The sequence below is a fragment of the Hippoglossus hippoglossus genome, chromosome 1, assembly GCF_009819705.1.
Source record: "Hippoglossus hippoglossus isolate fHipHip1 chromosome 1, fHipHip1.pri, whole genome shotgun sequence".
Lineage (NCBI taxonomy): Eukaryota > Metazoa > Chordata > Actinopteri > Pleuronectiformes > Pleuronectidae > Hippoglossus > Hippoglossus hippoglossus.
Genome location: NC_047151.1, coordinates 952,021 through 966,298, shown reverse-complemented (window position 1 = coordinate 966,298; position 14,278 = coordinate 952,021). Strand labels below are relative to the sequence as shown.

Genomic DNA, 14,278 nt, shown 5'->3' with positions numbered 1-14,278 from the left:
CTCAGTATGGGCCTTATACGGTGGTAGTACCACAAGAATAGTCATTCTCCCTTCATAACACTTAATAAATATGTTCTCTTCACATGTAACAAAACATAAAACTGCAAGTGTTAATAGTGTCCAAATAACTCTAAATGATGTTCCCCATTCTAAAGTGAGGTTTTGCTCATAACTAATTCACAAATAGTTTGACACTTATTAACCCACACAGGTTCCCTTTTCTAAAGTTTCCTCTTCCCACACTTAGTAAATCCATCATAGCACACAACTACTGCAAATACCAAATGCTGTTCTTAAGTGATGGGTTACGTTACACCATGAAAAACAATGGAGGTCTACTGAGATGCACAGGTTCTAGAAGAACAGAGTCAGCACAAGAAGAACTATCTCCTTTATTAATGGACATAATTCTATGTATTTGTTACAAACCTAACATGTTCTGAGTCCTCTCAATAAATACAAATTCTGATTAATCCAAGACCATTTTGTTCTCTTATCCAAAATTTCTACTACATTTGTTCGGTGTGGGGAGTTCATAACAACATAAGAATTGTAAAATGTGTAGATATGTGGTAGTTAATTACCATTTTATAAGTCCTTTCGTGTTCTTAACTCGTTGTTTTCTGTCATTAATCCTCAGTGCACTTTAGTATTTTACAGGGATTTTGAATAAATACCTTAAAACTTGCCCATTGAAAAGAGAATTAATGTGAAATATTGTAATGCTTCTGTCATGATAACTGTCTCTGTCTTTCTCTCATACAGACCAGCTTCGTAACAACTACCATGTGGGTAATGACCATTCACTGAGGGTCATCTACGCCAATGGGATGGACACACACTACCAGACAGAGCCCCACATATTGGCAGGTATGCAGTTTAGAGCACATTACCCCAATTATGTAATGTAGACTAGTTATAGGTTTCATGTCAACTTATGTTACAGACAAGTTGAAATCTAAAAGAATCCGGTGTAGTTAAAAGACTTAGTCTGTGCAGTGTGTATAAGCTGTGTGCATTGTGAATTATATTTGATATTTTTATTATCAGATTTCCATATGAATGGAAATTCCACAAGACAATGCCCTCACATGGGGCCTCATTTATAAAAGTTTACATGCGAACCAAAGGCATATGCCATACGTATCAGATTTATAGAACCATGCTTATGCATGCCTGTTTCCTTTATAACTCACAGTCTGCCTGGAAATGTATGTTAATGGATGTGCATACTATCCAGCCCTCTACACACCCACATTCAACCACAAATGGTGCAAAGCACCTCATGAATGTGAAGTGATCCGAAGATCAATGTGATTTTCATGTGAATCATTACATCAAGGCAGAACACGAAGGAGTGCAACCTTTCTGACACTCTGCTTGTGGGTGACATATTGTTTGGTGGTCACAGCACTGATATATTGGTAATGTGTTGCTGCTGTGGCTAAGACTGTAAATATGAAAGAGAGGACAGTGCCTGAAATAAAAAAGAGGTCAGATTTAAAGCTGAAGGCGAAAAGACAATCACTTTGCACCGTCAGAATGTGAGGGGACTTGTATTAACTACCTATTTTAGAATTAGAAACTGCAGACATTGTTAAATTCAGAGAAAGCTGCGATATTCCCATTCTATAAATTTTAACTCAATTATATTATTTCCAAAAGAGGCTTTAGACAGAATAGGTTATATATACAGTGTTCACCCAGAGTGGTGACTACTTGTGTTTGTACTGGAATGGTTCCGTTGGACTCAGTTCAGCACAAAGATCCAAGATCACAGCTGATGTCATCGTATTGGGCAATCTTAGAGAACACTTGTTTCCTCCTAATCCCTCAATACGCATAATCCTCCAGCAATGGGGCGGTGCTCCACTGACCAAGCAGTCACGATCAGATGCCACCATAATCCACAATCAAGATCCACTGCCTCCATCAGGATCCCCCATCAGCTGCCACCTCGATCGTGGTCCACCGCCATATTCTGTTTTATATCAACAGAAGGGACTGTAACACTGTTGTGGGCAGAGAGAGAATATGTTCTCCACATATGGAACTGTTGACAGTGTCTATCCGCCCCTTTTATTTCCAAAAACTGTTCTGCACTAGTGTATATACATCTGCGAGCCAATGTGTCAGCTGATGCCCAGCTGATCACTGACATCACACACAGACTGGATTTGACTTGGCCCTAAATTTATCCTCTGGGATTTGAAATACTGCATTTTAATTAAGGTCCGCAATAATACCCATCCCCAAATAAAAAATCATGAATTCCAAAAAGTGAATTTAAACCAGTCTTGTGAAGAAATGCTTTAAAAAATATAAAAAAGATGAAATCATCTCCCTAATTGATGACAAACTGGACCAATTACAGTTTGCCTATCAAGCCGGGAGAGGGCTGGAGGATGCATAGTCATCAATTGCAGTGAGACTGGTCACAGCAACTGATGTCACCAGGGTCCAAGAGCCAGTCCTACTGCTCTTCTGTTACTCATGTGGACCCAAAAGCCTGTAGAAACCCAATAGATTCCCATTCCTGACGATATTGACTCCATAAATACTGTATATGCCATTCACAACCCAAGTGTCATAAGATTTGAGAGTGACACCAATCCCAAAGATAACTGTTTGAGTGGTTTTCAGCTATTACATTGACCTTGACAAAGTGTGTGCATTGCCACAGATGGTATGCAACACATCCTGGATTTTGCAATGAAGTAAGAAACAACCTATAAAATTTAAAAGGTAAATTTAGGAAATACCGGGACTAACTGAAAAGAATTAAACTGTCGGATAAACTATACGCTCAGCACAGATACCACAATTACATGTCAGCACGTACTGGTTGTGAACAGCAACAATCCAATGTGCTGCTTTTTTTGCTTTGGATTTGCTGGTTTAGATTGTCCTGTGCCACAATAGTGTTTCCCTTCATGTCTTTTTCATATCCCTCCCTAGGTGCTGCTAACCCAACTGTAGCCCGGCGCAACATGACACTCCCGGGAGAGAATGGCCAAAACCTGGTGGAGTGGAGGTTCAGGAAGGAACAGACACGAGGAAAAGTCATTGTCTTTGGGAGAAAGCTGAGGGTGAGAGTTCTCCAGCTAAAGCATGCCATAAATAGACAACAATAGCATGTCTCAGAATTGTCATTATCCATGGTATATTAGTTTATTAACTTAGAGTAATTTCAATAACTATAACTTCTCATATGAAGAATATTATAATTCTCATAAGTAATTGTGCCATTAATTATGTGTTTAAATTCCAGCAAGAGGTTATGGTTGCCCACTGGAGAAGAAATTGTTACAACATAATAAATAAATAAACACAAACTTGCATCAACATTGTAGTATCTTGTAACCCATTCCTTAAATAGAAATTTGTATCATAATTATTTTAACCAGTTGTGTTCCCAAGTATGTAGCACGGTGGTGCAGTAGTTATAACTCTCACCTCATAGTTGAAGGCTGGAGGTCTGAAGTTCACTATGTGTGAAATGAACATGTTGTTCCTGTGCATGCGTGGGCTGCCTCCAGGTACTCCAACTTCCTCTCACAGTCCAAACATATGTAGGTTAACTGTAGGTCAAATTATTATTTTTGATGGGCCAAGAAAGTTCCTTCAGAAGCCACAATGCAGTGACGGGGCTTAATAATAATAAGGATTATAATAATACATTTTATTTATACAGCACTTTTTAAGGAACTCACCTACATACAATTTAAGACAGACACACGTAACATAAAAGCATAACAGCATTACATAATTATACATTGAAAGTAGTAATAGGTCAGTGCAATCTCTGACGTATTCGGGGAGAGAGTTCTAGAGGGAGGGGGCAGCTATTGACAAGGCTCTGTCAGCCCATGTCCGGTGCTTGGTCCTGTGTGGTATGGAGAGGGATGTGGGCGTCACAGGAGGCTGGAAGGATTGTGGTAGAGGAGTCTGTGAGCTAGGAAGGAGCCTGGTTGTGGGGGGCTCTGTGGGTGAGGAGGAGGACTTTGAATTGGATGTGATGAGTACCAAGAGTCTGTGGAGATTCTGGAGGATAGAGGTGATGTGGTCTTACAACATTGAACTTTAGACCAAACGCACTGTTTTCAAAAGGTGAAGCAGTTTGTGGAGTACAGGGTGTTGCAATTAAGTGATACCAAACACAAGAGCAAGTAATACCAAACACAGGCAGAAAAACCTATTTAGGAGTCATGAACAGAAACCTAATTGACATGAAAAATAGCTGGAATGCTAAGGCAGCAAAGCACAATAGCTTTGGCGTATGAGTGGGGAAAGGGGACCACTTGGTAAGTCATTTTAGGAGAATGCTCGTGGTGTCTTGAATGCCTTCAGTTGGGAAAGCTGTGGGTCTGAATTGCATGTGGATGCTTTAGCCCCATCATACTTACCTGTAAGTCTAGTAATCAGCCTCTTTTTTAGTGAGATAATAAGCAGCTTGTTAGATGAAAGAAAGAAAACACACACACCGAACCTGTAAGTTTAACAAGATGATAAATTCATCATGTAGGGCAATCAGTAATTTCCAGATGTATTTGTTTACCAATGGCAACTTTTGCTGTCAATTCTGTCTAAAGTTTATGGATAAAGTGATAGAGTGGATTCATTTCATGATACATTTAACTATAAGATTTGTTCTAATGTTTGTGTTATAATGGTATCATTTATTAAATTATTGTACTTAATAGGTCAGTATCAGATCAAAGCAAGAGGTCCAGCTGGGCCACTCTTTTGTGATTGAACAGCCACTTAGAGCGTGTGTTGCAAATGTCACATTTCTTATCCAGACCCATCCTAATCAGCTATGAACACTGCTGTAGCCATGGTAACAGTGGCCTTGCCAATACCAATCAAGCACTTAAGGGACACTACAGGCACTTTCTGTAAGAGAGGACTTTGGCCTTTGTACAGTGGTTTTGTTTTTGCTAAACTACGGTGGGCTAATCCACACAGTAGAGGTTTTCAAACCGATACATTTCAGGGACGTAAAACAACAAAATAGAACTCAAAATACCAGCCATTAAACTACTTTCATTTCACTCTTTTTATCATTCATGCAATTATAACCAGTTCACTTGACTTCATCAGGCACATCTGTCAGCTACAAACTACATACTACACATCACGCCATCTGTAATGCTCCTCTCGTGTGCACACTCAGAGTGAGAGAGAGAAGGAGTGAGCAAGAGTCAGCACAGATAAATTAATCAATCAATCTGTTGCTGTGGTTGGAGGCAGAGTTATCAATGATACGCCGTTCATCCAAAGCCTCGGTCCTTTTTTTAAGTGACCTAAAAGACATGTGACAGAACACATTTGCCACACTAATATCTGGATAGTGACTTCTAACGTTAAATACCAGTGGTGAATGAAAGGCAGATCTGTTATTGACCACAGACCAGTGTATTGTGCAACACTGTGTGCATTATGTTGTTGGGAGGAGCAGGCACTGTTGTGCAGCTGTTGTGCATTAACCCTAAGTGTGAGAGCTTTGGGCTTAAAGGTGGCATTACTGATTCTGGGGAATGACTTTCGGTATTTGAAAACAAATACGCCCTCCCTTCACTGCTACCTCAGAAGTTCCAGCCCCGAGAATTATATTATATATTTTTTAGCAAAAGTGTATTGAATTAATATGCCTTACCCTACCTTTAATGAGAATGAAAGATACTGGTTTATGCTGCTGTTTAATATTCTTGGTTGTTTCATAGTGTGGATAACACAGTTCTTGGTGAGGCTATAGCCCAAACAAGCCATACCCTGCCACTGTTGATGCATCTGTAATTTAGCAGATTTATTATATTCACAAAAAATAGCAAGGACACCCTGTAGGAAAGAGAAAGCCAAGTAATAAAAAAAACCATACAGTCACTTGAATTTGCACAAAACCTCATAAAGAGTTTCTTTATTAATTGGTTATTAATGTGTTTCCAGGTGAATGGTAGGAACTTGCTGTCTGTGGATTATGATCGTACACTGCGAACAGAGAAGATTTATGATGACCACAGGAAGTTCTTGCTGAAGATCATCTATGACACCCAAGGCCATCCCACTCTCTGGGTTCCCAGCAGCAAGCTTCTATCGGTCAACTTGACTTACTCCAGGTAAGCCCTACTGTAATGGGTGTTATAATTTGAAGATGTGTTTTTGGAAATTTAACAGCACACCCTGACTTGTACTGAATCACTGTAATTTGCTGCAACTGATCGTTTGTCCAGCAAGAGAGGAGAGAAAGATCCAGTAGATTATGTTGAGGTATTAATTGAGGATAACATGACTTTTTGTCTAGTTTCCTCTGCTCAGGAGTTTGTTTACTGAACTGATTTCCGTGAAATTGTGTGGAGGGGTATGGCATAACCGAAGGAAGGCCGCCTAAATTTAGGTGCAGATCCGCATCATGGGGCAGATCAAGGATTTTTTTTTCCTTTGCTCTGTTTTTTCACTTTCTTCAACATTTTGAGATGGTGTGTTTAAACATTTTCCTTGATTTCTCAGAGAATAATCCATGGAGTTTGATGAAAAAAATGTTTTAAGGAACTCATATTGAGTGATTGTGTGCAATTTGGTGCAGATCTAAATAAAAATCCTGATCTAGTGAATTTAAATGTGGTTTCATAAGGGGACTATGCATGGGCTTTGGCACCAAGTGCTATTCTAGTTTTAGAACCCCTAACCTCTACTTTTAAGTTGATTACTCGCTGCTCAGTGATAGAGTACAGTCCCATTTTCCCCATTTTCACAGAAATGTTGGCATTTGGTAAAGAGGAGGTGCACTGACTTTAACCCATACAACCTTATACAATCCAATGCACACTGCTGCGCTTTGAACTTTATTATATTATCAATTATGTGTTTATACAGTTATAAATTTTCAGCTTTTTTGTTCACATTGTCTGAAATTAACATGTGACGTGTAAATGCCAAATGTGTGTTTGTGTGTGTGTGTGTGTGTAGTACGGGGCAGTTGACAGGCCTCCAGAGAGGTCCAACCACAGAGAAGTGGGAGTACGACAGTCAGGGAAGAATTATTTCCCGAATCTTTGCTGATGGAAAGACATGGAGCTACACTTATCTGGATAAGGTGCAGTACACTTCTAAGGCTTCGATAAGAGCATGTATCATCACTGTATACGTATCACCTTTCATGTGTAAGCTGTATATTTCAATGATGTAGTGCCACATGCATGCACATGAGCTCATGCACAATAGACTGTAAAGTCTACAGAGATATGATAAAAAAAGATAGATGACATGCGGTACAGGTACAGGTACTCCATTGTCCTCTCCAGTCCAAACACATGCAGGTTTACTGGTGACGACATGAATGTGAGTTTGAATGGTGGTTTGTGTCTGTGTCAGCCCTGTTACAGACTGACGACCATTTGTATCCCATCTCTCGCACATTGTGAGCTAGTGGTAAAACTAATGGATAGATGACATTCAAATGTATAAATTATATAATGACCCTAATCTGATTATGGTAAAACACCATTATTATTATCTATTATTATTGATGAGCAGATTTTATACGTGTGTGTGTGTGTGTGTGTGTGTGTGTGTGTGTGTGTGTGTCCATACCATGCCCGTTGCCGTTGTTGATTTACGCACACACACACGCATATATATATATATATATACCTTACTATGTAAAGTGCCATGAGATAATACATGTTATGATTGAACACTAACCTGTTTTCCCCATTCCACTCACAAGTGTTCTTGGGCCAACAGTTTACGAGTGATGTATGGTACTGGTACGAGTGATGAAAGAGAAAGCTGCTGCACTGTATGAATGTGTGTCCGGACTGGTGGCAGAGCTGTAATGTAAAAAATCGCTTTGAGTGGTCATCGAGACAAGAACAGTGCTATATAAATGCTGTGTCTCAGTACTCTAATTCAGTGGAAGGAAGCTTTGGTGAACAGCTTTCCAAAGAGAGCAAAGCCCAGCTTTCTAGTTGACTACCTTTACATGTCATTAGTCAGCTGTGTTAGGAAAGTGTATGAAAGCATGCCCAATGTTCCACATCATGTAAAGTGTCTTTTTGTGCCTTTTACTCTGTCTGTACTGTTCTGATCACACGTTTCTTCAACTTTCTCTCCAACAGTCCATGGTCTTGCTGCTGCACAGCCAGCACCAGTACATCTTTGACTATGACTCAGGAGACCATCTGTCAGCAGTCACCATGCCCAGTGTGGCTCGACACACCATGCAGACCATCAGATCTATAGGATACTACAGGAACATGTACACCCCCCCAGAGAGCAATGCTTCTGTCACTGTGGACTACTCTGAAGATGGACAGGTCTGTATTCATGTTTGTGAGGAGTTTCATTTCACTGCATAGAATTTCTGTTTTTCTTCTCTTTAATTTTCCTTTTTATTACACAACAGCTTTCTCACCATTTACGAGAAACCTGAAAAGATAGTTGTTTCCAATTATACTATATTACCCATAATATTATTATAGTATTGTACTTATCTTTCACACTCTGTATCTCCATCAACCTACATTATACCGTTTTAAGACTTTAAGAAAGTCCTACATTTTTTTGCATCCCAAGTGTGACCATGGTCAGTTCTGACAGGTTTAGTGCGACCCATTATCATTTTGATCATTTTAATTATATTCCAATGGCACTATTCATGTCTACTGCTTTCTTTGTCTCTTTGTAGCTCCTCAGAGTTGCCCATCTGGGAACTGGTCGCCAAATCCTGTACAAGTATCGCAGACAGGTATTTATGTTTTTACACATAAAGAATACATAAAATAACATTTATCTGTATGGATTTTTATATTTGTTGCACATCCAGTTTATAATTAATAAGTACAATGTTTCATGTTGGTAACAATAAATGCTATAAATAATGCAAATTTAAATAAAGATATAATTCAATATTTGTAGTAAAACTTTTTATCTGTTTCTAAATTCTTAATTTTTATTTTCTGATCAGTCAACTCACAAATGAAAAGGTTGTAAGATTTATTTTTCCTAACTAACCAGATCCAAATAAGATAATGAGATAAAGAGATTAGGTGGAATAGATGCATTAATGCTCTGTTTGGTGTAAATGAAAACCAAAGCAAGGACAGATCAATATAGCAAACAGATGGAGAACCATGATGAAATCATGTGTAAGAAGCAGCTGCAGCAGGAAATGAACAGAAAGTGATGGTGTAGTGGATCGTGGATGTGTGGCAACAGGTATTACACAAGGTTCATTATTGTAAACACATACTGCATTGTTTTATTTGTCACATCAGAACAAGCTGGCAGAGATCCTCTATGACTCAACACGGGTCAGTTTCACTTATGATGAGACCGCTGGCGTGCTTAAAACCGTCAACCTGCAGAGCGAAGGCTTCATCTGCTCCATCCGGTACCGCCAGATTGGCCCACTGGTCGACCGGCAAATATTCCGCTTCAGCGAGGATGGGATGGTGAACGCCCGCTTTGACTACACCTACGACAACAGCTTCAGGGTTACCAGCATGCAGGCTGTAATCAATGAGACGCCACTGCCCATTGACCTCTATCAATTTGATGATATATCTGGGAAGGTGGAGCAGTTTGGGAAGTTTGGAGTCATCTATTATGATATCAATCAGGTAAGACAGGATTCGCAGCATTATTTAAATTGCTGTTCAATAATTGATAACTAAGAAAAACTACCTTGGATCAATTTTGTATAACTATTGTAATACTAATCAGGCTTTAATTCAGTCATTTTTTTGTATAGCACCAAACCACAGCATCTCAAGGTTCTTTCATATTTGAGGGAGGAAGTAAAACCATACAATATTATTGAGAAACTCAACAGTTTTCACAGCGAGCAAACACGTGGTAACTGTAGAGAGAAGAAACCTCGAACATAAAGGGACTCAATGTGGACTGCCATCTGCCTCGACTGCTTGGGGGAGACAAAAAGATAAGAACAAATGGAGGAGAGAGGAAAGACAGGTCGAAATGGGGGAGAGAAGAAAGAGAGATCAGGAACAGTTTTGTAATTGTCATATTTAAGCTCTGTTAGACAAGTTGTTATACTGAATATAACAATAGTGATACCTGTAGATAAAATTATGTTATTGTTTATAGCATCACCAATTAATAATAATAATAATAATAATAGCATCAGATCTGAATATTGATAGTAAAGAATTACAGTTGTCCAGTCTAGAGGTAACAAATGCATGGACTATTTATTCAGCATGCTTTTGAGAGTATTGGTCTGACAGAACCTTGTGGAACTACATAACTAACTTTTGTGTGCATCGAAGAGACCTTGTTAACATTAAGAAATTGGAATCTATCTGATAAGTATGACTGAAACCCTCCTAGTGCTGTCCCTTTAGGAACAGAATCTTGTGATCAATGTCAAATAAAGCACAAAGATAGAGCTGAACTAGTCGAGTCCATTCTCTGGGGCCACAAACAGGTTGTCTGTAACTTTCAGCAGTGCAGTTTCTGTGCTGTGATGGATTCTAAATCCTTAATTAGAGTATTCAAACATAACTTTGCTGTGCAAATCATTACATAAGGGTTAGTGTTAGCCAGTTATTAGATATCAGATCAGATATATTAATCTGGGGTTGTTCATATTTTTTCTGTTAGTGATGAATAATAGGAGGTTCTGGCACATCAGAGGGCACGACTTTTGATAGTGTAGGAAGACTTGTTGAACTTGCCTTCCCTCTGTCTCAGATCATCTCCACAGCAGTGATGACCTACACCAAACACTTTGACCAGCATGGCCGCATCAAGGAGATCCAATATGAGATATTCAGGTCTCTGATGTACTGGATCACCATTCAGTATGACAACATGGGCCGTGTCACCAAACGTGAGATCAAGATTGGACCTTTTGCAAATACAACCAAATATGGTTACGAGTATGATGTTGATGGACAGCTGCAGACAGTCTCCCTCAATGAGAAGATGATGTGGAGGTAGGATTATTACATTAACCTGATGAAAGCACCGTCATTTGATGTTAATATACACTGATGGTATAATTTTCTGGGTTTCCAGGTACAACTATGATTTGAATGGGAACCTGCATTTGCTGAACCCTGGGAACAGTGGTCGATTAACTCCTCTACGCTACGATTTGAGGGACAGAATCACGAGACTTGGAGATGTTCAGTACCGACTGGATGAAGATGGTTTCCTGAGACAGAGAGGAGCTGAGATATTTGAATACAACTCTAAAGGTGGGAAATAATATTTAGCATTTTGAACTTACTACTAACCTAACATAGCGCTGTAAAGGCCCTTAAACCCTAAAGAATGAAAACAAACATTGGTTAAAACCAACATGTGGAGAATTTTATCATACCATATCAAAATGTCCTTATGCTTCAAGTGTTTTTTGCAGAAAAAGGTTACAATCCCAATGAAATTGATACTACTTTTGGCAACCACCAAAGTTTGCAATTTAAGTATGCATGACAAGTTGTCTGTAGTGTTTCTGTTCTGTTCTGTTATGCACTCTTTGATCAATGTGCTGAACGGCGTGTGAGGAAGCTGTAGCTTCCCTTCTATGCAGGATTTACTTGGATGAGTAGCTTACTGCAGATGAATGATCAGAATCACACAGATGTCTCCACTTCAAGTGTCTTTATTTCCACCACCACAACCACATTTGTTATTCACAACCATCTGATGATTGAGTGGTTCTTCATAAATCAACAAAATAACATATAGAGAAAACTGTAAATATCACAGAATTTCATGCAATCTATGAAAATATAACAAATAGAAATCTCCTCAGACCATATCAAGAATATATACACCCTAATGGAGTGCAGAAGGACTACAGCAGTACACAAACATGAGAGGATAGGCATTCATGCAAAGACGAGGCAACTCTGCCCTCTAGTGTCCAGATGATGATGTGCAGCTTACATACATAAACTGCGCAAGTTATGAAAGGAATAATAACTCTCAGCAATTGAATCATATGTCACATTTATAATAAAAACACACAGAGAATTCATGCTAGTGACTCTTTTAACTGACACAAACACAAAGGGAACTCCTCAGCAGCCGGCACTACCAGTTAGCAGCTAGCACTAGCAATACAACTTCTATAATAAAACTGTTAAACTTTCTCACTCACTTGTGCTAGACGCACTTCACACCAGATGACAGTTGGAATAGAACTTAATACCAGTAAAGTCCAGTAAAGACCTGAGCATGTAACCACTTCAGGATTGGACAATATGGCTGTAGCTCTGTTCTGAAGTGCCTGTGTGGTGTGAAGCAAAGTTCAGGTGGAAAGAAAGGTAGTGAGGGAGAACTGACCTTAAGTCACCTGTAGAGGGGGCCTTTTTCACACAGCGAGGGTCTTTGTTGACCATGCTTCTTACATGCAGAGGGATGAATTGCTCCCTCTCAATAGCTGTGTTGGCCTGGTGCATGTCACACACATCCCTTCTTTGTCAGAATCTTTAGGCTTAGGGCGTGCCACAATAGGTAAGTGTTGTTAAGCCTGTGACCTCCTCGAGGATGTCATCTACCTCTAGCTCATTCTCAACATTCTGGCAGATGTGGAGCAGTAGCCTACAGGTTGATGTGGTTGGCATGTTGGTTTGTTGTCAGCATTTATGTAAACTTCACCTGGAAGTCTTTCAGCTTTACAATTACTTGAAACAGTTGTTGGAAAGTCATCCATGTTGCTACTTTGATCAATCCCAATGCCTTGTAGTTCAGAACATTGACCCTGTCCCCCTTAATCACAAAGAAGGCACACATTGGCTTTTTCTGTGCTTTCTCAATGTTGCAGTTGAAAGTACCACTGGCTAGCAATGGAACATGGGAGTGGAAATGGGTAGTTCTATAGCTAACGTCCTTAGTTTAGGGTGAAAGCTTTCCTAATTTTCCCCATGGTTCTGAAAATGTATACTTGATACTAAATGTTTTTCTTCTGTGAAAAATATGCGCATATCTTTTGCTTTGTGCATATTGCATATTTATCATCTTCTGCTGCTAATGTGTCATATATCATGCACTTGTTCTCTAGTTACATGCAGAGACAGTACTTTTGGCGTAGCATCTCTGGTAATTTCCATTGCAGTGGTTTAATTTTGAAACCTTTGCACTCATTTGGTTACTCAAATGTTAGATGCAATAAATCTGTTTGTGTAGAATGTTTGAAGACATCTTTTTTGTTCTGTTGTGTAATTATATGTTTGTCTTTATGTGAGGTAATGGACGTCTTTGAATGACCAATTTCAAAAGAGATTCTGACAATAAAGTGTAATCTAATCTAATCTTATAATTATTACATGCACCATGAACTTTTTTTTAGATGCCTGCTGCTTATGATTACCTCCAACATGTGGCATAATTTCTACTGTGAACACATAGTGCTAAAGTAAACAGCACATTGTCATTCTTTACATCCTCATTCTTTCTTTTTTGTCATTTGTGTTTCAGGTCTTCTAGTTCGTGTCTACAGTAAAGCAGCCAGCTGGTCAATCCAGTACCGCTATGATGGTCTGGGTCGGCGTGTGGCTTCTAGAAACAATCTGGGTCAACACCTGCAATTTTTCTATGCTGACCTGAACTACCCAACCAGGATCACCCATGTCTATAACCACTCCAGCTCCGAGATCACATCCTTTTACTATGATCTGCAGGTAGCTACTCTGGAGAAGATTCACTCACTCTCATTCTTCATTACTTATTAGTCTTTTTGGAGGAGGTTCCACTCCATTAATAATGTGCACTACTATCCCAATAAGAGAGGAGGGGATGGTTTATCCAGTCGCCATCCCACATTATCGCATAAATGTACTTTTCCAAACTACTTTTGTTACTGTAATTACTTAACAGGTAAGGAAACCTGTAACAGCGACATCTAAAAATGAACTGGTTTGTTGTGATGGATATAGTTACCAAATTGGAAGCAATGAGAGCAACATTAATAAAAGTAATAGTGACTTCATTATTTTATAAACTTCCTGTTAACATTTGTGGAGTTTTAGAATAAATATTCATATACATATATATATATATATATATGATATATAATACAATATATGATCATTATTATTATTCTCCTAATCTGTGTGATTGTAATGTTCACTGTTGCACAGGGCCATGTCTTTGCTATGGAGATCAGCAGTGGAGAGGAGTATTATATAGCATGTGATAACACTGGGACACCTTTGGCTGTCTTCAGCAACAATGGACTTTTGCTTAAACAGGTATGTATTTGAATGTGTGTATTCTCATGGTGCGAAGGTAGAAAGCACTTGAG

General features: G+C 39.1%; 1 protein-coding gene across 11 annotated transcripts in view; it reads left to right on the top strand.

The window, feature by feature from the left end:
* The window catches only part of LOC117771240 (teneurin-3), a 204,489-nt gene that overhangs the window by 185,673 nt on the left and 4,538 nt on the right, over positions 1-14,278 (top strand). For all 11 annotated transcript variants that reach the window (XM_034601399.1, XM_034601574.1, XM_034601488.1 and 8 more), the window contains 11 exons: positions 766-870; positions 2,959-3,089; positions 5,950-6,119; positions 6,970-7,096; positions 8,121-8,318; positions 8,690-8,749; positions 9,279-9,623; positions 10,717-10,961; positions 11,044-11,225; positions 13,453-13,655; positions 14,115-14,225. In XM_034601399.1, coding sequence (XP_034457290.1) covers positions 766-870; positions 2,959-3,089; positions 5,950-6,119; positions 6,970-7,096; positions 8,121-8,318; positions 8,690-8,749; positions 9,279-9,623; positions 10,717-10,961; positions 11,044-11,225; positions 13,453-13,655; positions 14,115-14,225 — 1,877 coding nt within the window. The remainder of the gene's footprint in view (positions 1-765; positions 871-2,958; positions 3,090-5,949; positions 6,120-6,969; positions 7,097-8,120; positions 8,319-8,689; positions 8,750-9,278; positions 9,624-10,716; positions 10,962-11,043; positions 11,226-13,452; positions 13,656-14,114; positions 14,226-14,278) is intronic.